Source organism: Salmo salar, chromosome 24, assembly GCF_965601325.2.
Source record: "Salmo salar chromosome 24, fSalSal1, whole genome shotgun sequence".
Lineage (NCBI taxonomy): Eukaryota > Metazoa > Chordata > Actinopteri > Salmoniformes > Salmonidae > Salmo > Salmo salar.
Genome location: NC_138314.1, coordinates 14,681,619 through 14,705,837, shown reverse-complemented (window position 1 = coordinate 14,705,837; position 24,219 = coordinate 14,681,619). Strand labels below are relative to the sequence as shown.

The 24,219-nt window shown below is 42.7% G+C and overlaps 1 protein-coding gene across 3 annotated transcripts in view; it reads right to left on the bottom strand.

Moving 5' to 3' along the window:
- LOC106585078 (piwi-like RNA-mediated gene silencing 2) overlaps positions 1-24,219 on the bottom strand; it is a 41,534-nt gene that overhangs the window by 1,329 nt on the left and 15,986 nt on the right. For all 3 annotated transcript variants that reach the window (XM_014170862.3, XM_014170861.3, XM_014170863.3), the window contains exons 15-21: positions 11,185-11,298; positions 10,713-10,901; positions 10,215-10,316; positions 9,249-9,365; positions 7,582-7,670; positions 7,130-7,235; positions 476-729 (exon numbers count right to left, since the gene is read on the bottom strand). In XM_014170862.3, the coding sequence (XP_014026337.2) occupies positions 476-729; positions 7,130-7,235; positions 7,582-7,670; positions 9,249-9,365; positions 10,215-10,316; positions 10,713-10,901; positions 11,185-11,298 (971 nt within the window). The remainder of the gene's footprint in view (positions 1-475; positions 730-7,129; positions 7,236-7,581; positions 7,671-9,248; positions 9,366-10,214; positions 10,317-10,712; positions 10,902-11,184; positions 11,299-24,219) is intronic.

Sequence of the window (24,219 nt, the reverse complement as noted above, 5' to 3'; positions counted from 1 at the left end):
AAATAATTTGATAAATGATGAAGCATTACAAAACTGATGACCTAAGCCTAATTCTGTCCACTTCTCCAGTGAAGTATGGACTCGTTCCCCCCCCATGGATAGGGTCAGAGGGGGAGAAGGGGGAAGAGAACCAGCATTGCGCTCCATTAAAGGGATACCTCAGGATTTTGGCAGTGAGGTCCTTTGTCTACTTCCCCAGTCAGATAAACTCGTGGATACCATTTTTATGTCTCTGTGTCCAGAATGAATGAAGTTTGAGGTAGTTTCACGACCCAATGCCAGCTAGCGTAAGTGCAATGACTGGAAGTCTATGGGTATATGCTAGTCATTGCACTAATGCTAGTTAGCATTGGCTCACGAAACTACCTCTAACATAAAAATGGTATCCACGAGTTCATCTGACTCTGGGGAAGTAGATGAAGGGCCACATTGCCAAAATCCTGAAGTATCCCTTAAAGACAGAGCCAGCACTAACCATTCCCTGTTGGTGACTGTGTGGTCCAGGACAGTTCCTGGCGGAGGCGTTCCAAAGCGGTCTCCGGAGCAGGAGTACAGGTTGGTGCTGACACGTTTCTGTACCACGATGAAGGCCAGCTTGGGCTCATAGTTAGGGAACGTCTCAAAACACTTGAGCAGCTGAGGGATCTCATACAGCTCCACTGTCTTCAGCTGGCCGTCAGACACTCCGTCCCGATATACCACAATCTTCTCCGGGAAGTTATGGTTCACCTGGAAAAACATAAATCATGGCATATTTTTTTAAGCCACTAACATACGACATTTAGAAAGTCACTAGCATATGGGTCTTTCTATAAAACTAGGGTACCAGTGAGGATTTCCTACACTGGACAACTAACTATACAGCAGCTGTTGATAAGTCATTGATAATAATTAGCAAAAATGTTTAATGTCATTACATTAAGATATAATGGGGATCATAAGATTCACGAGTTGATTTAAAACCAGTTTAATCCTTTATCATGGTTGATGTCTTGACGGATTTGTCCAAAATTGTGTGACATAAAACATTACTCTTCTGTCCTTGCATTTACGGCAGTTTAAGTTGTCTTTATATCATATATTAAGCATTAAATCAGTTAAATTAGACATTGAACTTTTAAGAATCCTGGATCTAGCCGTCAGGACAGTTTTTTGTATAGAGATCCGGGAAATGCAGTAAAATGTTGTGTCTTACGTTACGGATGAAAATAGTTTCAACAAATCTAAAATAATAAATGCAATTGTAAAATCGAATGCCCCTAAATGAAAGAGTCACCTTACCTTGCGTGATACTTCAAACCTAAAATCGATACTATCATTAAAGTGGTTCTTCAATTATGCATAATACTTGTTGGATGAGCATTTGGTGTCCAGCTGATTAGTTACGTCGTGAAAATGTACACACATCTGATGCAACAGTCCAAGTGCTGGAAAAATGTCCAGACAATGTGTGTCTCATTCGTTACACCGGTGAAGACAGTTGTGCCTGGATCCACGTTCAATCTAATATCCTAGATTTAACAGAGAAAGCATCAAGGTAATATGTTCATGTTTTCATATGTTTCTGGACACAGCCTACCGCGTGCAATTGTCTAGGAAAGCCTATTGCGCAACACCCAATGCTATTCCTATTAATTATTCTGGATATAATGACAAATTACATAGCCTAGTGGGAATATTCACGATATGATCCGGTAATGAAATAAAACTCTTTGGGGAGAGGGGTGGTTCTATATTTAAGCAATAAGGCACGAGGAGGTGTGGTACATGGCGAATATACCAGGGCTAAGGGCTGTTCTTATGCACAACACGGAGTGCCTGGATACAGTCCTTAGTCGTGGTAGTCGGCCATATGCCACAAATCCCCGAGGTGCCTTATTGCTATTATAAACTGGTTACCAATGCAATGAGAGCAGGAAAAATACATGTTTTGTCTGATATACCACGGCTGTCAGCCAATCAGCATTCAGGGTGCAAACCACCCAGTTTATAATAGGCCCTATATGTACAATTATATAATTGTATAACATTATACAACAGGTGGGTCTAATCCTGATTGGTTAAAAAACGCATTCCAGGTGTCTATTCCATAAGTTACCACCGGCTAAATCTATGACGTTAAAATGCCTATTTACTGTTCCATCTGACTGCGCAATCCATTGTCTCATCAGACCAGCCAGGCAATTTATAAACTTGATCTTCACTATAAAAAAACATCTAGACATCATCTCAAACTAACATTTAGTTTAACAGCAGATACTTGTATAAACCTTGCCGTCTGTCTCTTCGACATTTGCAACATTGTTTCAATATTCAAATTCGATCTCCAGCTGTCCCATAGTAATGAACGTGTCGGGATGAGACAGACCAGTCGAAATCAACCAGTCGAAATCATGAATCAGCTGGCCACATTTTTATGGATATAAGTAATGTAAATTGAAAAAAGGTCAAACGGAACGAAATGCAGTTAGTTTGCTGTATTTCCAGCTTCAGTTTGAAGTTCGTGTGTTAACTGTGTAGTGGCTAGCTCCTCTGAACAACAGTGTCCTGACAAGTGAGCACATTTTCCATTGTTATGGATGTATCCAAAATAATGTCACTAAAAAACAGCTTACACAAATGCAGCTACTTTGCTGTTATTCTGGCTGCACTTTTTGGATGTGACTAAATTAGCCAGCTAGCAAGCAATGGATAAGAACATTGACAGCCAATATGGCAACAGAACATTTATAATGAACGACTGGGTCGCGTCCATAGATACAGAGCAAAAAGACTGAACCATTATTTATTGAAAGACCCATGCCCACTGCCAGTAAAAACTATTTTTATTTTACTGTAACTAGATTTGAGAACACACACACAAAAGTTTTATAACACCTACTCATTCAAGGGGTTTTCTTTATTTTTACTATTTTCTACATTGTAGAATGACAGTGAAGACATCAACAGTATGAAATAACAAATATGGAATCATGCAGTAACCAACAAAGTGTTAACCTCTTGGGGCTAGGTGGGACGCTAGCGTGCCACCCGTGGTGCACTCCATCAACAGCAGGTGCATTTCAAGAGCGGCAAATTTGAATCCAAATAAATGTCAAAATTCAAATTTTTCAAAAATACAACTATGTTACACCATTTGAAAGATAAACATCTCCTTAATCTAACCACGTTTTACGATTTCAAAAAGGTTTTACGGCGAAAGCATAAATTTAGAGTATGTTAGGACAGTACATTTACAAGAGTTGTGTGTAATGTTTTGTCAAGTCAAAGACAGGGTCACCAAAACCATAAAACCAGCTAAAATGATGCACTAACCTTTTACAATCTCCATCAGATGACACTCCTAGGACATTATGTTAGACAATGCATGCATTTTTAGTTCTATCAAGTTCATATTTATATACAAAAACAGCGTTTTACTATGGCATTGATGTTGAGGAAATCGTTTCCCTCCAATAACCGGCAGTCAAGTCAGCGTCAGAAATTAAATAATTAAAATTAGAAAACATTGGTAAAATATTATATTGTCATTTAAAGAATTATAGATTTACATCTCTTGAACGCAATCAACTTGCCAGATTTAAAAATAACCTTACTGGGAAATCACACTTTGCAATAATCTGAGCACTGCGCCCAGAAAAATACGCGTTGCGATACAGACTAGACGTCATGTTGGGGAGATCTAAAATCGAAAATACTATGTAAATAATCCATTACCTTTGATTCTCTTCATCAGATGTCACTTCCAGGTATCACAGGTCCATAACGAATGTAGTTTTGTTCAAAAAAGCTCATCATTTATGTCCAAAAATCTCTGTCTCGTTAGCACATGATGTAAGCCAGCCGGACTTCTCGTCATGAACGAGGGGAAAAAATATATTTCCGTTCGTTCAAACATGTCAAACGTTGTATAGCATAAATCATTAGGGCCTTTTTTAACCAGAACATGAATAATATTCAAGGTGGACGAATGCATACTCTTTTATAACGTATTGGAACGAGGGTACCCAACATGAACTAGCGCGCCAGGTGTCTAATGGGACATCACCGTTCCATGGCTCTTGTTCGGTCAGATCTCCCTCCAGAAGACTCAAAACACTTTGTAAAGGCTGGTGACATCTAGTGGAAGCAATAGGAAGTGCCAAAATATTCCTAAACCCCTGTGTTTTTCAATGGGATAGGTTTAAAGTCAATACAACACATCAGGTATCCACTTCCTGTCAGAAAATGTCTCAGGGTTTTGCCTGCCAAATGAGTTCTGTTATACTCACAGACACCATTCAAACAGTTTTGGAAACTTTAGAGTGTTTTCTATCCATATATAATAAGTATATGCATATTCTAGTTACTGGGTAGGATTAGTAACCAGATTAAATCGGGTACATTTTTTTTATCCAGACGTGCAAATGCTGCCCCCTAGACCCAACAGGTTAAACAAATCAAAATATATTTTGTATTTGATATTCTTCAAATTACCCACCCTTTGCCTTGATGACAGCTTTGCACACTCTTGGCATTCTCTCAACCAGCTTCATGAGGTAGTCACCTGGAATGCATTTCAATTAACAGGTGTGACTTCTTAACCTGTTGGGGGTAGGGGGCAGTATTGACACGGCCGGATAAAAACCGTACCCGATTTAATCTGGTTACTACTCCTGCCCAGTAACTAGAATATGCATATAAGTATTGGCTTTGGATAGAAAACACCCTAAAGTTTCTAAAACTGTTTGAATGGTGTCTGAGTATAACAGAACTCATATGGCAGGCAAAAACCTGAGAAGATTCTGTACAGGAAGTGGCCTGTCTGACAAGTTGTTGTTCATCTTGGCTCTTTTTATTGAAGACTGAGGATCTTTGCTGTAACGTGACACTTCCTACGGCTCCCATAGGCTCTCAGAGCCCGGGAAAAAGCTGAATGATATCGAGGCAGCCCCAGGCTGAAACACATTTACGCTTTTGGCAAGTGGCCGATCAGAGGACAATGGGCTTAGGCGCGTGCCCGAGTCGACCCCGTGCTTTATTTTCTTTCATCTGTTTACCTAAATTTTTTACGAGAAAAATGGCATAAAAATTGATTTTAAACAGCGGTTGACATGCTTCGAAGTACGGTAATGGAATATTTAGAATTTTTTTGTCACGAAATGCGCCATGCTCGTCACCCTTCTTTACCCTTTCGGATAGTGTCTTGAACGCACGAACAAAACGCCGCTTTTTGGATATAACTATGGATTATTTGGGACCAAACCAACATTTGTTATTGAAGTAGAAGTCCTGGGAGTGCATTCTGACGAAGAACACCAAAGGTAATAACATTTTTCTTATAGTAAATCTGACTTTGGTGAGTGCTAAACTTGCTGGGTGTCTAAATAGCTAGCCCTGTGATGCCGGGCTATCTACTGAGAATATTGCAAAATGTGCTTTCACCGAAAAGCTATTTTAAAATCGGACATATCGAGTGCATAGAGGAGTTCTGTATCTATAATTCTTAAAATAATTGTTATGCTTTTTGTGAACGTTTATCGTGAGTAATTTAGTAAATTTTTAGTACATTCACCGGAAGTTTGCGGGGGGGGTATACTAGTTCTGAACGTCACATGCTAATGTAAAAAGCTGGTGATTGAACGAGAACACATGCATGTATTGTATAACATAATGTCCTAGGTGTGTCATCTGATGAAGATCATCAAAAGTTAGTGCTGAATTTAGCTGTCTTCTGGGTTTTTGTGACATTATATGCTAGCTTGAAAAATGGGTGTCTGATTATTTCTGGCTGGGTACTCTGCTGACATAATCTAATGTTTTGCTTTCGTTGTAAAGCCTTTTTGAAATCGGACAGTGTGGTTAGATTAACGAGAGTCTTGTCTTTAAAATGGTGTAAAATTGTCATATGTTTGAGAAATTGAAGTAATAGCATTTCTAAGGTATTTGAATAACGCGCCACAGGATTCCACTGGCTGTTACGTAGGTGGGACGATTTCGTCCCGCCGGCCCTAGAGAAGTTAAAAGTTAATTTGTGGAATTTCTTTCCTTCTTAGTGTGTTTGAGCGAATCAGTTGTTTTGTGACAAGGTAGGGAAAATACAGAAAATAGCCCTATTTGGTAAAAGACCAAGTCCATATTATGGCAAGAACAGCTCAAATAAGCAAAGAGAAATGACAGTCCATCATTACTTTAAGACATTAAGGTCAGTCAACATGGAAAATTTCAGTCGCAAAAACCTTCAAGCGCAATGATGAAACTGGCTCTTATGAGGACCACCACAGGAAAGGAAGACCCAGAGCTACCTCTGCTGCAGAGGATAAGTTCATTAGAGTTACCAGCCTCAGAAATTCCAGCCCAAATAAATGCTTCACAGAGTTCAAGTAACAGACACATCTCAACATCAACTGTTCAGAGGAGACTGTGTGAATCAGGCCTTCATGGTCGAATTGCTGCAAAGAAACCACTACTAAAGGACACAAATAAGAAGACACTTGCTTGACCCAAGAAACACGAGCAATTGACATTAGACCGGTGTAAATTTGTCCTTTGATCTGGAGTCCAAATTGGACATTTTTGGTTCCAACCACGTGTCTTTGTGACAGGACAATGACCCAACACACCTCCAGGCTGTGTAAGGGCTATTTGACCAAGAAGGAGAGTGATGGAGTGCTGCCTCAGATGACCTGGCCTCCACAATCCCCTAACCTCAACCATATTGAGATGGTTTGGGATGAGTCGGACCGCAGAGTGAAGGAAAAGCAGCCAACAAGTGCTTAGCATATTTGGGAACTCATTCAAGACTGTTGGAAAAGCATTCCAGGTGAAGCTGGTTGAGAGAATGCCAAGAGTGTGCAAAGCTGTCATCAAGGCAAAGGGTGGCTATTTGAAGAATCTCAAATCTCAAATATATTTTGATTTGTTTAACAAATGTTTGGTTACTACATGATTCCATTGTGTGTTATTTCTACAATGTAGAAAATAGTAAAATAAAGAAAAATCCTTGAATGAGTAGGTGTTTAAAACTTCTGACCGGTAGTGTATATATATAAAAAAAAATCCCAGGCTGGGCTAAAGACCTTTAGTACACTGTGTTAAAAAGAAATAAACGGCCTCACAACACATAGTAGGCCTATTTTAAAACGGTCACCTCATAGTATTTCTGCAGTGCAGCCAGCAGACACACTCTGAACCCGTTGATGATCTCCTCGTTGGGCATCTGGAAGGTCACTCTGGAGTACCACCTAGTCAGCAGGCTGGGGGAGGGGAGGAATAGGAGGAAATGTCATAGGGTGAATCCCAAATAATACCCTTTAGGGCATGGTAAAAAGTAGTACACTATATTGGGTAGCCATCTAAAGCCCAAAAGGCTAGGTCTGGCTCTGACTGCATGTGTGGGTACGCAGACCCACGAGCCACTGTGGCCCCTCATCAGTTCAGATTTTTTGTGGCCCCCACTCCCATCAAAGTTGACCATCCCTGATATAGGGAATAGGGTGCCATTTGGGATAAAACCATAATTAGTCAGAAAAGCCATCAATTAAGTTAATTCCATTCACTGATATGTTACTGTGCGGTGTGTCTTTTAGGAGGCGTGTTTACCTATTCAGGCTGGCGACGAAGCCCATGACTGATCTGCTCTTCTTGCTGGTGTCGTGATGGACGTCCACTCCAATCACCATCAGATGTTTCTGTTAAAACGTAAAGCAAAGACAGGCGCTAAAAATACTACACTAAAACAAAAAAATCTAACAGCTGGGTAAATCCATTTGAATTCAATCATTTATTGACAACACCCCTTCTGTTGTTTAATAGAAAAACAACCAAATTGGATGTTCTAAGTCCACAACCATGTTTAAACCACCTCAGGAGACCACTTTTGAGGTTAAGGTTGAGAAATGTAGATTTTGGGGCGTAGTTAACCTTTAAATCAACTGCACATCAACCAGAGACCGTTGTTTGGTTAGCATTGTTACTGATGTTTCTGTAGCACTCATGTGATTGCGGAATTTGCTAAACAAATGGCCAATGGATTGATGCAAATAATCATGACATCCATCTGCCAGGTGGGCATAGGCTACTTCATAGTTAACATTTAATTGAGAAGGTTTTAGGGAAAGCCTTTCCATCTACCAGAAGACGGTTGTCATTAAGTTAGCATCATCGCCAACAGCAACACAAAGTGGTAGACAAACGCACACAGGGGCATTCCTGTGCAGTCAGCGCCAGGGCATTCCTGTGCAGTCAGCGCCAGGGCATTCCTGTGCAGTCAGCGCCAGGGCATTCCTGTGCAGTCAGCGCCAGGGCATTCCTGTGCAGTCAGCGCCAGGGCATTCCTGTGCAGTCAGCGCCAGGGCATTCCTGTGCAGTCAGAGCCAGGGCATTCCTGTGCAGTCAGAGCCAGGGCATTCCTGTGCAGTCAGCGCCAGGGCATTCCTGTGCAGTCAGAGCCAGGGCATTCCTGTGCAGTCAGAGCCAGGGCATTCCTGTGCAGTCAGAGCCAGGGCATTCCTGTGCAGTCAGAGCCAGGGCATTCCTGTGCAGTCAGAGCCAGGGCATTCCTGTGCAGTCAGAGCCAGGGCATTCCTGTGCAGTCAGAGCCAGGGCATTCCCGTGCCGTTGCCTCTTCAGAAAGTTGAAAGAAAATACGAATCACTGATGCATATTATTCATGTTTTATGATAAAAATTACATTTAGTTGATTTCCTACTAAGTTCAATACATTTTGGAATATTTTGAATTCCGTTTTAATGTCTGGATTCCATCCACGTTCTCCGCAACAAGAATTTTATAGGGCCCTACAACCTGTAGCTGTCAATGGCAACACACAAACCTGGTCAAATCTCTCCTCCGCTCCAGCCTCCAAAAGAGTGAAATGAGGTGCCCTGCCTTTACCAGAACCGTGAGTTGCAGGTACATTTTTTAAACAGCTGACTTGACAAAAATAAAGCCTCTTACCTCTTCAGACTGCTTATTGACTCTACTTGATTTATATTATCCCATTGGCATTTGTGTGTCACTTTCTTTATAGGTAAATTGGTGTTCATTTTGTACATTACACTATAAAACAAAGTATTTGAGACTTGTTCGGAATTCCTGATTGTGTCTCGCTTTATCTTATGCAAAGCTTTAATTCTGACTTGCATGTCTCTCTGGCTCCATCAACACACTGTCTCCATCTAGTGGACACATAGCATCCCTACACCCAAACTTAAAACACAGTCAACGTCAGGCCAAACCTTACCAGTAGAGAAAAATATAATACTAACCAGAGGGACGTTCACGGTCCACAGCTCTCCTCCCAGTTTGCAGTTCATCTGCAGCAGGATTTTCTGGGCTACGCTCCTCAGCTTTTGGGGTTGGGAGATGGTCCGGACGTTAATGGCCTACAAAACCAAAGAAATGTACATTTTTCATTTTAGATTAACCTTTGCATTAGGCAGTTGATAAACCTTTTGGTTCCTTGCCTCTTTCCCTGAACCTTACACCTTTAGTATTCACAGATCTTATAGGACCCGAGTTGCAGTGGTGTAAAGTAGCCCTACTTAAGTAGTTTTTATGGGTATCTAGACTTGACCATTTATACAACTTTTGCTTTTACTTCACACCTAAAGAAAATAATGTACTTTTTACTCTATACATTTCCCCAACACCCAGAATACTCGTTAAATTTTGAATGCTTAGCAGGACAGGATAATGGTCTAATTCACTCACTTATTAAGAGAACATCCCTGGTCATCCATACTGCATGTGATTTGGCAGACACCAAACACACATGCGTCGTCTGTAAATTATGCCTGAATGTTGGGAGTGTGCCCCTGGCTATCCGTAAATTTAAAAAACTAGAAAATATTGCTGTCTGTTTTGCTTAATATAAGGAACTTGAAATGATTTATACTTTTACTTTTGATATTTAAGCATATTTTAGCAATTACATTTACTTATGATACTTAAGTATATTTAAAACCAAATAATTTGACTTTTACTTACGTAGTATTTTACTGGGTGAGTTTTATTTGAGTCATTTCCAATTAAGGTATCTTTACTTTTTCTCAACTTTGACAATTGGGTACTTTTTCTACCACTGCCGAGGTGTAGGTTAAGAAAAATAGTGCTGGCACCTAGCCATGTTATTATTTGTACGTTTACTGTATGTTGTGTGTTTGTTGCAGAGTGGACTATCCTGGCTAAATGACGATCAATAGTGAATTGTCTGGAGGTGTGGCAGAGTTAACCTGAGAGGGCACGGGACTCTGGACGCAGCACAGCTTCTTGATGGCACTGTAGAGGTCGTCTCTGTTGCCTGTCATGATGCACACTACCAACTGCACGTTGGGCTGAAAAATGGGCCAAGGTAAAAAGAGAAAGCTCATAATAGATTAATAATTAATAGGATTTATATAGCGCTTTTCCACATCAAAGCGCTTTAGAATGAAAGAACAAATCTCCCTACCACCAGCGTTTATGTATTACTGATGTGTAACTCAAACAGCATCATAGAAATAACCACAAAGTTGAGATACATTAGTGAAACAAATTAAACTCCACATTTTCACTAGTCGAATGTTTGAAGTAGGCTCAAAGGTTTGGGGTGTAATAGAGGTTGGAAAATGTTCCGAAAAATGTTACTATTTCTTTTCATGGCCAATACAGCTTCTGTGATTCAATAACAACAATTGTTCACAAAAAATAACTGTTCTAAGGTGCTCAGAGGCAGTAGTGTCATGTCCTACCTCACTAGTGAGCTGGGAGTGGATGCTCTTGACGTAAGTCTCGGTGCGGTCATCCTTCAGTTCCACGCGGATGGGCCGATCCAGCCTCAGGCCCATGGGTCCGGCCACCTTCCCAAAGCAGGACACTAGCTCCTCGGCCTGCTCAGCACAGCGCCGTGGGTAGAAAATGGCCCAGCAGTTCATGGGGATCTGAGAGAAAAACAACAGAATGGGCCAGAGGAGAAGTGTGAGCCTGAAATGGCATTATTCCCTATATAGTGCACTATGATTGGCCAGAGCCAGGCTGATTTCTTGATTAGTCAGTTTCTTTTTCTTCAACTAAATCAAAATGTTTAAAGTGACTGCGTAGGAGAGTGAATATCCTTAAATCAACCCTAAAACAGACTGCAATACAGACACAAATTACAGTAAGCTAATCATTCCCCTGACATCATTAGTGTGCTGTACTTGACCCTTTGACCCTGAGACTCACACAACTGATAGAAGCATCCCTGATAACCTCCCTGGACCAGCTGACATCAGCTCCGGTGACAAAGGATGCTGACTGCAGACAGATGGTCTCCAGGGGCAGAATTCTTCCTATAGTCTGGATGGAACAACAGAGAATAGTTCAAGTTTTCCACAAGACCCCCCCCCCCCCCCCCCGTGTGTGTTTAAAAGAAATAGGACCCCCCCCACCCACCATTTTTGCAGAACAAGTTCTATTTTTGGTGGCCTCTGCTCATTCTAATGCTAGATCATATTCCAGCAACTATCAGGAAATACTGATCACATTTTTTCACACTTTTACAGTGTTATTTTAAATCAGATCTTGTACAATATGATATAAAACACAGGAAAAATGTAATTGACTGCACTGTGCATTTAAATAATCCTGTAAGAGTCTGCTGGCTTCCACAGGTTTCAAGCTTCCTTTTAAGAGGCATTTTCTCAGCTATCTGCAATACAGGTAAAATCAATATTCTTTGAAAATCCCACATAAGTATCATTAGCTATTTGAACCATTCATTCCATTTTCTTTTATCATATTTTGAACCGCAGTGAGGCCCTCTCTCGACTAGCCTACCTATTGTTCCTGCAGTGAGGAGGATTCACCATCTTCAAATGTTTTCAATCCTTTATCTGCAGATAATTGCTAAAAAGCATACCAGTATGCAAATTAGGGAGCCAAATGAATGTCTTACCGATGCGATTCGGTAGGCTACTGACGAATTACTCACTTAAAACGCCACTGTCTGGCAAATCCTGATGGACTGCATATCGAAAATACAAATGAGATCTTTGGTTTACTTGCACCGATGCGATACCTTGGACATATAACTACGTTATCGAGCCAGTTGGCCCCAAAAAAAATCTACTGGCCCGAACATAATTTTCAATGGCCCAGACATGGTATAGTTCTTAAATGCATTGGGGTCATGCAGGACCTATAGATTGGCATGGTTTCGCTCTATATTCAGCTATTAATAGGCTATATTTGGTAATTATGATATGTATTAAGATGCTATGTAATAATTTAGCAATACAAGTCTACTCTATTCTTTAGAATTGCATTGTATTAATTGCATTACATTTTGCTTCAAAAGCATGTCATTTTGAGAAGATTTGAAAATAGAACACTGCCTCTTTAAGACAAACATTCCAAAATAGATATCCACATGCTACAGTAGGCTAGCCAAGACGAATGCTAGGCATCTTTTTGTAGCTTTATTTTTGCAGAGTATCCACCATATTGCTAGTATGTTCAATATTGAAGGTTTACTTTTGTAAATCACTTTCCCTAAAATAAATAAGCTTGGCGAGTAGATTGCTGTGCGTTTTTTGCTCAGGACAGCTCGCATGTGCTGTGTGAAGGCATCAACTCATGTACGCTCGGGTATTTGTGACTCGCGGGAGCGTGGTGGTGCTTGAATGAACGCCCATTCATTTTGCTCAAATACAAATAGCATTACTTTTTTTCTTAAGAGAATTGAAAAGTTGCCTATTAATTTAAGCGGAAAAAGTAGCCGGCTGAAAATGAGTCCGTAATCGGCTATATAGCCGACAGCCGGTGCTAGTGGAAAACACTATCTTGTTAATCAACTGAGATTTACTTCTGAGAATTACTTTTATTACTTGACTACTTTTTATAGTTGCACAAAGAAAGGTGTGAGCCTGTATGCATAGAACGTCTCCAGCATGGGGAAAAGTAAAACTGGAGAGTAGTGGATACATACTACTGTGATTAAGAAGAAGATAGGCTTTTGAAAAATAACTATTTTTCATAAAATTGTAGTTATCTTAGCTAGCTGAATTGTTTACCAGTTGCTAAGCAGTTGCTAGGGACTCTTTTGGAAGAAGCTAGCTAGCTAACGAAGAACAACAAAGAATATCTAGTTAACAGAAGAAAAGAAAGAGAAAATCAGGACAGAAGAAAAAGGATATCAAAGTGAAACAGTTGTCTAAAGACACAGGAGACAATAATACAAGAAACAACACTTCTGTAGCTTGTCAACTATGTGTCTGTCTATCCCTGTTCTCTCCTCTCTGCACAGGCCATACAAACGCTTCACACCGCGTGGCCGCTGCCACTCCAACCTGGTGGTCCCAGCGCGCACGACCCACGTGGAGTTCCAGGTCTCCGGCAGCCTCTGGAACTGCCGGTCTGCAGCCAACAAGGCTGAGTTCATCTCAGCCTATGCTACCCTCCAGTCCCTAGACTTCCTGGCGCTGACGGAAACATGGATTACCACAGATAACACTGCTACTCCTACTGCTCTCTCTTCGTCTGCCCACGTGTTCTCGCATACCGCTAGAGCATCGAGCCAGCGGGGTGGTGGCACTGGAATCCTCATCTCTCCCAAGTGGACATTCTCTCTTTCTCCCCTGACCCATCTGTCTATCTCCTCATTTGAATTCCATGCTGTCACAGTTACCAGCCCTTTCAAGCTTAACATCCTTATCATTTATCGCCCTCCAGGTTCCCTTGGAGAGTTCATCAATGAGCTTGACGCCTTGATAAGTTCCTTTCCTGAGGATGGCTCACCTCTCACAGTTCTGGGTGACTTTAACCTCCCCACGTCTACCTTTGACTCATTCCTCTCTGCCTCCTTCTTTCCACTCCTCTCCTCTTTTGACCTCACCCTCTCACCTTCCCCCCCTACTCACAAGGCAGGCAATACGCTTGACCTCATCTTTACTAGATGCTGTTCTTCCACTAATCTCATTGCAACTCCCCTCCAAATCTCCGACCACTACCTTGTATCCTTTTCCCTCTTGCTCTCATCCAACACTTCTCACTCTGCCCCTACTCGGATGGTATTGCGCCGTCCCAAGCTTCGCTCTCTCTCTCCCGCTACTCTCTCCTCTTCCATCCTATCATCTCTTCCCTCTGCTCAAACCTTCTCCAACCTATCTCCTGATTCTGCCTCCTCAACCCTCCTCTCCTCCCTTTCTGCATCCTTTGATTTTCTCTGTCCCCTATCCTCCAGGCCGGCTCGGTCCTCCCCTCCTGCTCCGTGGCTCGACGACTCACTACGAGCTCACAGAACAGGGCTCCGGGCAGCCGAGCGGAAATGGAGGAAAACTCGCCTCCCTGCGGACCTGGCATCCTTTCACTCACTCCTCTCTACATTCTCCTCTTCTGTCTCTGCTGCTAAAGCCACTTTCTACCACTCTAAATTCCAAGCATCTGCCTCTAACCCTAGGAAGCTCTTTGCTACCTTCTCCTCCCTCCTGAATCCTCCTCCCCTCCCCCCCCCCTCCTCCCTCTCTTCGGATGACTTCGTCAACCATTTTGAAAAGAAGGTTGACGATATCCGATCCTCGTTTGCTAAGTCAAACGACACCGCTGGTCCTGCTCACACTGCCCTACCCTGTGCTTTGACCTCTTTCTCCCCTCTCTCTCCAGATGAAATCTCGCGTCTTGTGACGGCCGGCCGCCCAACAACCTGCCCACTTGACCCTATCCCCTCCTCTCTTCTCCAGACCATTTCCGGAGACCTTCTCCCCTTCCTCACCTCGCTCATCAACTCATCCTTGACCGCTGGCTACGTCCCTTCTGTCTTCAAGAGAGCGAGAGTTGCACCCCTTCTGAAAAAACCTACACTCGATCCCTCCGATGTCAACAACTACAGACCAGTATCCCTTCTTTCTTTTCTCTCCAAAACTCTTGAACGTGCCGTCCTTGGCCAGCTCTCCTGCTATCTCTCTCAGAATGACCTTCTTGATCCTAATCAGTCAGGTTTCAAGACTGGGCATTCAACTGAGACTGCTCTTCTCTGTGTCACGGAGGCTCTCCGCACTGCTAAAGCTAACTCTCTCTCCTCTGCTCTCATACTTCTAGACCTATCTGCTGCCTTTGATACTGTGAACCATCAGATCCTCCTCTCCACCCTCTCCGAGTTGGGCATCTCCGGCGCGGCCCACGCTTGGATTGCGTCCTACCTGACAGGTCGCTCCTACCAGGTGGCGTGGCGAGAATCTGTCTCCGCACCATGCGCTCTCACCACTGGTGTCCCCCAGGGCTCTGTTCTAGGCCCTCTCCTATTCTCGCTATACACCAAGTCACTTGGCTCTGTCATATCCTCACATGGTCTCTCCTATCATTGCTATGCAGACGACACACAATTAATCTTCTCCTTTCCCCCTTCTGATAACCAGGCGGCGAATCGCATCTCTGCATGTCTGTCAGACATATCAGTGTGGATGACGGATCACCAGCTCAAGCTGAACCTCGGCAAGACGGAGCTGCTCTTCCTCCCGCGGAAGGACTGCCCGTTCCATGATCTCGCCATCACGGTTGACAACTCCCTTGTGTCCTCCTCCCAGAGTGCTAAGAACCTTGGCGTGATCCTGGACAACACCCTGTCGTTCTCCACTAACATCAAGGCGGTGACCCGATCCTGTAGGTTCATGCTCTACAACATTCGCAGAGTACGACCCTGCCTCACACAGGAAGCGGCGCAGGTCCTAATCCAGGCACTTGTCATCTCCCGTCTGGATTACTGCAACTCGCTGTTGGCTGGGCTCCCTGCCTGTGCCATTAAACCCCTACAACTCATCCAGAACGCCGCAGCCCGTCTGGTGTTCAACCTTCCCAAGTTCTCTCACGTCACCCCGCTCCTCCGCTCTCTCCACTGGCTTCCAGTTGAAGCTCGCATCCGCTACAAGACCATGGTGATTGCCTACGGAGCTGTGAAGGGAACGGCACCTCCATACCTTCAGGCTCTGATCAGGCCCTACACCCAAACAAGGGCACTGCGTTCATCCACCACTGGCCTGCTGGCCCCCCTACCTCTGAGGAAGCACAGTTCCCGCTCAGCCCAGTCAAAACTGTTCGCTGCTCTGGCACCCCAATGGTGGAACAAGCTCCCTCACGACGCCAGGACAGCGGAGTCAATCACCACCTTCCGGAGACACCTGAAACCCCACCTCTTTAAGGAATACCTAGGATAGGATAAAGTAATCCTTCTAACCCCCCCCCCCCCCCTTAAAAAATTTAGATGCACTATTGTAAAGTGGTTGTTCCACTGGATATCATAAGGTGAATGCACCATTTTGTAAGTCGCTCTGGATAAGAGCGTCTGCTAAATGACTTAAATGTAAATGTAAATTAAGGGGTCAGGGTAAGAGCTCTGTATAAACATTCTTTACCCTTGAGTCTGATTAACTCACCTGGTATTTTAGGAGACTTTCTAACCCATTAAGAGCTATTCTAACCCATTAGGAGATGCCAGCAGGTTACTGCCAATTGTTTATCAACTGAGATTTACTCCTGGGAATTGCTTTTATTACATGACTTTTAAAAGCAGGTTTTAGACAATTTATGACATGCTCTTGTGGGTAAACATTGATGGAGAAGCCGTTTGTCCCCAAGATGAAATCGGGTGGGGACTGTGGATCTACGTCCGTGAGTACATTCATTCGAACACGCGATATCTCAGACAGCACTGGCCCAATTTTGACTAAACCTTGGAGAAGGATATATCTTGCCATAGAGATATGGCATTTTACAAAATTACTCTGACTGGCCAGATGGTGGTGCTATAACAAGCGATTGAAAATGCAAAATCTGAAAGGTCATGCCCGAAACCCTGTTTGACCTAAATTCATGAAATTCGGTACATAGGTCCCTCTCCTCACAAGGAACACGGTTTCCTCAGGGACCCATAAGGTCCGACATGATGGAATTGAAAATATTGTAAAATAAATAAATAAATAAAACACTTAAAACGCTACTCCTATGGCACCGAATGATCAATCTGCATGAAACTTGATATGTGGCATCTATGGACAAAGGTCTCAATGTAATCCTTTCCAGGCTAGTACCTAAAACAACATGAGTGTGGTCTGGCACATAAATCAGTCAAGGATATTTGTACTGTAACAGCATTTAGTACACAAGTTGCAAACACTGTCAAGACTCAACATATGCAAGAACATTCATATCAACAACACGGTGGTGCTATAACAGGCACATGCTTATATCTTTTGATCTGTTTTATTCAGTGAGATGAAATACAGCACACATGCTCAGGGATATAAGTCTAGCTGACCCATGCAATCTCAGACACCACTGGCCCGATTTTGACGAAAGTTGGGTCTTGCCATAGAGAGCCACCATTTACAAAATTACACTGATTGGCCCAAGGGGGGGCGCTACATCATTTGTGGGGGACGACAACGTTTAATGTTGCCGTGTTTTTCTCAGTTTTAAGTTGTTTTTTGAAGGCTAAACTCAGCTTCAACGTGGCCCCTGGGAGCTGTGCTGGGAATCTTTCTGCATACAGGGCAAGCCCAATAGACCTAACCATAGCAAGTGATTAAGGACCAGAAGAACTTCATTAGATTTCATCGTAATCATAAACTGTGCATTTAATTTAACACACGACTGACCTCTGTCCACTTACCGTCTATGGATTTCACTAATGACGATACAGCACCCGACCATTTATGAAAAATGTGTGAGTGAGAATGTTGTCTATTATGTAATGAGCTGTGTGGAGTCTCACAACTAGGGTGACCACATTTAAAATACCCAAAAGCGTGACAACAAGATGATTTTACAGGTCAGTGTAGTAGATGGTGTTAAAGTATATACCGGTAGCCTTCCTTTATTTTGTTTCAAAGCATATTCTGCCTAGTGGTGCGCACTGTTGAGTTTTGGCCACATTACATAATTTTTCTAAAATCGTATAAGAAATGTGGTGGTGTTTTTGGTGTAACAGTGACGTTATACCAGGGCATAGAATTAACACCTGCCAAATGTGGGTAGGTTTAGTTATTGGCGGGTAAGAATGTCTATTTCACCAGCCACGTTGGTGAGTGGTCAATTTGCAGGGCTCTACATTGAGAGCATTACATTCGCAAATAAAAATAGTCAAAAGTATGAGCACGTGCGAGTTAGAACAATGCTGCGGTAGCTGTTTAAGTATTCCTGCTCTTTTGTTTCATAGCTGCTAATCCACAAAGAAATACAAATCCTCTCACCTCGAGCATAAATGTGTGCAATTGCGCAATGAGTGCCTGGCATAGGAGATGTGCGCAATGAGTGCTGATAATCATTTTGAGGCACTGGCACAGGCATAAAAGTTGGTCTAGTTTACTTGACAGTCTACTAAGTGAGACTTTGTCCTCGTGATTTTTTGGCTATTTACATTCTTTTGTTCACAAGTTCAGTTGTTTTTCGAACGTTCGAGTCAACTGCATCAATTGATAGCGAACAGACATCCTAGTCAGATTCCAAATCTCACACAAACAGACATGTGATAGGACTCCAGTGGCCACGTTAACAAGGTAACCTCCCGGCCTTAAAGGGAAATCTGAACATTGTCTCTGATATTTTGATTATTAAAAGACTCCGGTCACAAAATGAAATTGAGCATTACACCACATTACTTCTTACTAATACATTTCTTGTTTACGAAAGCATGCACATCTGTTTTTTTTTGTACTTAACTATGAAAAAATATTTTAGCTGGTAAAAAAATCTGAGTGGCTGGTAGATTTTTTAAATCAACTTCGACTTAACAGGATTGAATGAAGTAGAAGCAAATATGTTGAAAGAGCAACTAATGAGCACGAGAGCCTCGCAAGTTTGACAAAATTACCATACATCTTCGGAAGCAGATTTTTTTTTTGTAGTTAAGCCTAACTGTCCTCTCCAAGTTTAGCTGGAATTTAGCACGAAAGGATTACAGAAATATGATTGGTTGACGAGAGGCCTATGACATTGGCCTACGTCTCATCACATACACACATATTTACTTCGCCACCATGGCCTTTTTTGCCTTTACCTCCCTTATCTTACCTCATTTGCTCACTTTGTATATAGACTTATTTTTCTACTACATTATTGACTGTAGGTTTGTTTTACTCCATGTGTAACTCTGTGTTGTTGTATGTGTCAAACTACTTTGCTTTATCTTGGCCAGGTCGCAATTGTAAATGAGAACTTGTTCTCAACTTGCCTACCTGGTTAAATAAAGGTGAAATAAAAAAAATAAAAAAAACACTACATGACCAAAAGAATGTGGATACCTGCTTGTCGAATAGCTCATTACAAAATCATGGGCATTAATATGGAGTTGGTCCCCCCTTTGCTGCTATAACAGCCGCCACTCTTCTGGAAAGGCTTTCCAGTACATGTTGTAACATTGCTGCAGGGACTTGCTTCCATTAGGCCACAAAAGCATTAGTGAGGTCGGACACTGATGCTGGGCGATTAGGCCTGGCACACAGTCGGTGTTCCAATTCATCCCAAAGGTGTTCGATAGGGTTGAGGTCAAGGCTCTATGCAGGCCAGTCAAGTTCTTCCACACCAATCTCGACAAACCATTTCTGTATGGGCCTCGCTTTGTGCACGGGGGCATTGTCATGCTGAATCAGGAAAGGGCCTCCTCCTCCACCAAACGTTACAGTTGGCACTAGGAATTCCGGCAGGTAGCGTTCTCCTGGAATCCGTTAAACCCAGATTTGTCATTCGAACTGCAAGAAAGTGAAGGTTGATTCATCACTCCAGAGAATGCTTTTTCTACTGCTCCAGAGTCCAATGGCGGCGAGCTTTACACCACTCCAGCCAACGCTTGGCATTGCGCATGGTGATCTTAGGCTTGTGTGTGGCTGCTTGGCCATGGAAACCCATTTCATGAAGCTTCCGACAAACAGTTATTGTGCTGACGTTGCTTCAAGGCAATTTGGAACTCAGTAGTTAGTGTTGCAACTGAAGACAGAATTTTTACGCACTACGTGCTTCAGCACTCGGCGGTCCCGTTCTGTGAGCTTATGTGGCCTACTACTTCGCGGCTGAGCCGTTGTTCCTCCTAGATGTTTCCACTTCACAATAACAGCACATACAGTTGACAGGGACAGCTCTAGCAGTGCAGAAATTTTACAAACTGGCTTGTTGGAAAGGTGGCAATGATTGTCTATGGAGATTGCATGGCTTTGTGCTCAATTTTATACACCCGTTATACACCTGTCAGCAATGAAATAGCCAAATCCACTAATTTGAAGGGCTGTCCACACACTTCTGTATATATAGTGTATGTTTTCATAAACGCAATGTGACTGCAAGAGACAGGTCGGAATGTCTGACTGAAATACGGGACAAATTGACCTTTTTTTCAAAATTTGTGGTGTTGAATTGGTTGCACATTTTGTTTCTCACCTTTATTTAACCAGGTAGGCCAGTTGAGAACAAGTTCTCATTTACAACTGCAACCTGGCCAAGATAAATGCATAGCAGTGCGACACAAACAACACAGAGTTACACAGGGAATTATCAAACGTACAGTCAATAACACAATAGAAAAATAATCTATATACTGCGTGTGCAAATGAGGTAAGATTAGGGAGGTAAGGCAATAAATAGGCCATGGTGGCGAAGTAATTACAATTAAAACACTGGTGTGATGGATGTGCAGAAGATGAATGTGCAAGTAGAGATACGGGGGTGCAAAGGAACAAAAAATAAATAACAATATGGGGATGAGGTAGTTGGATGGGCTATTTACAGATGGGCTATGTACAGGTGCAATGATCTGTGAGCTGCTCTGACAGCTGATGCTTAAAGTTAGAGAGGGAGATATGAGTCTCCAGCTTCAGTGATTGTTGCAATTCGTTCCAGTCATTGGCAGCAGAGAACTGGAAGGAAAGGTGGCCAAAGTAGGAATTGGCTTTGGGGGTGACCAGTGAAATATACCTGCTGGAGGGCGTGCTAAGGGTGGGTGCTGCTATGGTGACCAGTGAGCTGAGATAAGGCAGGGCTTTACCTAGCAAAGACTTATAGATGACCTGGAGCCAGTGGGTTTGGAAACGAATATGAAGCGAGGGCCAGCCAACGAGAGCATACAGGTCACAGTGGTGGGTAGTATATGGGGCTTTGGTGACAAAAAGGATGGCACTGTGATAGATTGCATCCAATTTGCTGAGTAGTGTTGGGAGGCTATTTTGTAAATGACAGTTTTATGAGGGTATGTTTGGCAGCATGAGTGAAGGATTCTTTGTTGCGCAATAGGAAGCCGATTCTAGACTTAATTTTGGAGTGGAGAAGCTTAATGCGAGTCTGGAAGAAGAGTTTACAGTCTAACCAGACACCTAGGTATTTGTAAATGTCCACATATTCTAAGTCAGAACTGTCCAGAGTAGTGATGCTGTATGGGCGGGCAGGTGCTGGTAGCGATCGGTTTAAGTTTTACTTGCATTTAAGAGCAGTTGGAGGCCACAGAAGGAGAGTTGTATGGCATTGAAGCTCGTCTGGAGGTTAGTTAACCTGTTGGGGCTAGGGGGCAGTATTTGCACGGCCGGATAAAAAACGTACCCGATTTAATCTGGTTACTACTCCTGCCCAGTAACTAGAATATGCATATAATTATTGGCTTTGGATAGAAAACACCCTAAAGTTTCTAAAACTGTTTGAATGGTGTCTGTGAGTATAACAGAACTCATTTGGCAGGCCAAAACCTGAGAAGATTCCTTACAGGAAGTGGCCTGTCTGACCATTTCTTGCCCTCCTTGATCATCTCTAACAAATACAGGGGATCTCTGGCATGACGTGACACTTCCTACGGCTCCCATGGCTCTCAGAAGGCGGGAAAAAGCTGAACGATGTAATTCCATCCCCAGGCTGAAACACATTAGCGCGTTTGGCAAGTGCTCTATCATTAGACTGAGGCTCGTGCATGAGGGGATAGCATGCTTTTACTTTCACTCTCTTTGTAATAAAAAACGATTTCCCGGTCGGAATATTATCGCTTTTTTACGAGAAAAATGCCATAAAAATTGATTTTAAACAACGGTTGACATGCTTCGAAGTACGGTAATGGAATATTTAGAATTTTTTTGTCATGAAATGCGCCATGCTCGTCACCCTTATTTACCCTTTCGGATAGTGTCTTGAACGCACGAACAAAACGCCGCTGTTTGGATATAACAATGGATTATTTGGGACCAAACCAACATTTGTTATTGAAGTAGAAGTCCTGGGAGTGCATTCTGACGAAGAACAGCAAAGGTAATAACATTTTTCTTATAGTAAATCTGACTTTGGTGAGTGTTAAACTTGCTGGGTGTCTAAATAGCTAGCCCTGTGATGCCGGGCTATCTACTGAGAATATTGCAAAATGTGCTTTCACCGAAAAGCTATTTTAAAATCGGACATAGCGAGTGCATAGAGGAGTTCTGTATCTATAATTCTTAAAATAATTGTTATGTTTTTTGTGAACGTTTATCGTGAGTAATTTAGTAAATTCACCGGCAGTGTTCGGTGGGAATGCTAGTCACATGCTAGTCACATGCTAATGTAAAAAGCTGTTTTTTGATATAAATATGAACTTGATTGAACAAAACATGCATGTATTGTATAACATAATGTCCTAGGGTTGTCATCTGATGAAGATCATCAAAGGTTAGTGCTGCATTTAGCTGTGGTTTGGGTTTATGTGACATTATATGCTAGCTTGAAAAATGGGTGTCTGATTATTTCTGGCTGGGTACTCTGCTGACATAATCTAATGTTTTGCTTTCGTTGTAAAGCCATTTTGAAATCGGACAGTGTGGTTAGATTAACGAGAGTCTTGTCTTTAAAATGGTGTAAAATAGTCATATGTTTGAAAAATTGAAGTTTTTGCATTTTTGAGGTATTTGAATATCGCGCCACGGGATTACACTGGCTGTTGAGTAGGTGGGACGCAAGCGTCCCACCTAGCCCATAGAGGTTAACACAGTGTCCAAAGAAGGGCCAGAGGTATACAGAATGGTGTCGTCTGTGTAGAGGTGGATCAGAGAATCACCAGCAGCAAGAGCGACATCATTAATGTATACAGAGAAAAGAGTCGGCCCGAGAATTGAACCCTGTGGCACCCCCATAGAGGCTGACCGAGGTCTGGACAACAGGCCCTCCGATTTGACACACTGAAATCTGTCTGAGAAGTAGTTGGTGAACCAGGCGAGGCAGTCATTTGAGAAACCAAGGCTGTTGAGTCTGCCGATAAGAATGTGGTGATTGACAGAGTTGAAAGCCTTGGCCAGGTCGATGAATACAGCTGCACAGTACTGTCTTTTATCGATGGCGGTTATGATATCGTTTAGGACTTTGAGCATGGCTGAGATGCACCCATGACCAGCTCGGAAACCAGATTGCATAGCGGAGAAGGTACGGTGGGATTCGAAATGGTCTCAGATCTGTTTGTTAACTTGGCTTTCAAAGACCTTAGAAAGGCAGGGTAGGATAGATAACAGGTCTGTAACTGTTTGAGTCTAGAGTGTCTCCCCCTTTGAAGAGGGGGATGACCGCAGCAGCTTTCCAATCTTTGGGGAACTCAGACGATACGAAAGAGAGGTTGAACAGGCTAGTAATAGGGGTTGCAACAATTGCGGCGGATCATTTTAGAAAGACAGGGTCCAGATTGTCTAGCCCAGCTGATTTGTAGGGATCCAGATTTTGCAACTATTTCAGAACATCAGCTTTCTGCATTTGGGTGAAGGAGAAATGGGGGAGGCTTGGGCAAGTTGCTGTGGGGACATGCTTGTTGGTCGCCGGACAAAGGGTCAAAATGTGGGACTGTCCCGTATAATCCGGGACATGTGGTCACCCTACTCACCACTAGGCTTGGGCGGTGTACCGTATACTGGGGTATTTTGAAATACCGCCAAATAAATTATCTCCAGCTCAGGGCTCCAGCTATGCATTTGGTTTGCTGACTTACAAGTTTAGCAGCTAGCATGCCAGATCAAGCTTCTTGGTTACAGCAGAGATAAATAATCCCCTCCTGGATCAAGATCCCTGATGACTTAATATTTTTTTTTGTGCGGTTGTTTTATTTTTTTTTGGAAAGAAATAGCCCCCCTTGTGTACACTGCCATATACCCCAGTATGGTACAGGAACGGTATAAAAATCTGAATACCGCCCCAACCTACCCACCACCAGATAAATAAATGTTAATTTTGTCTTTCTATGTGCGACTTTAGCTACACAACTAATTTGTCTCTGAGATAAATTAAATGTATTGTTTGATTGTGCAGTGT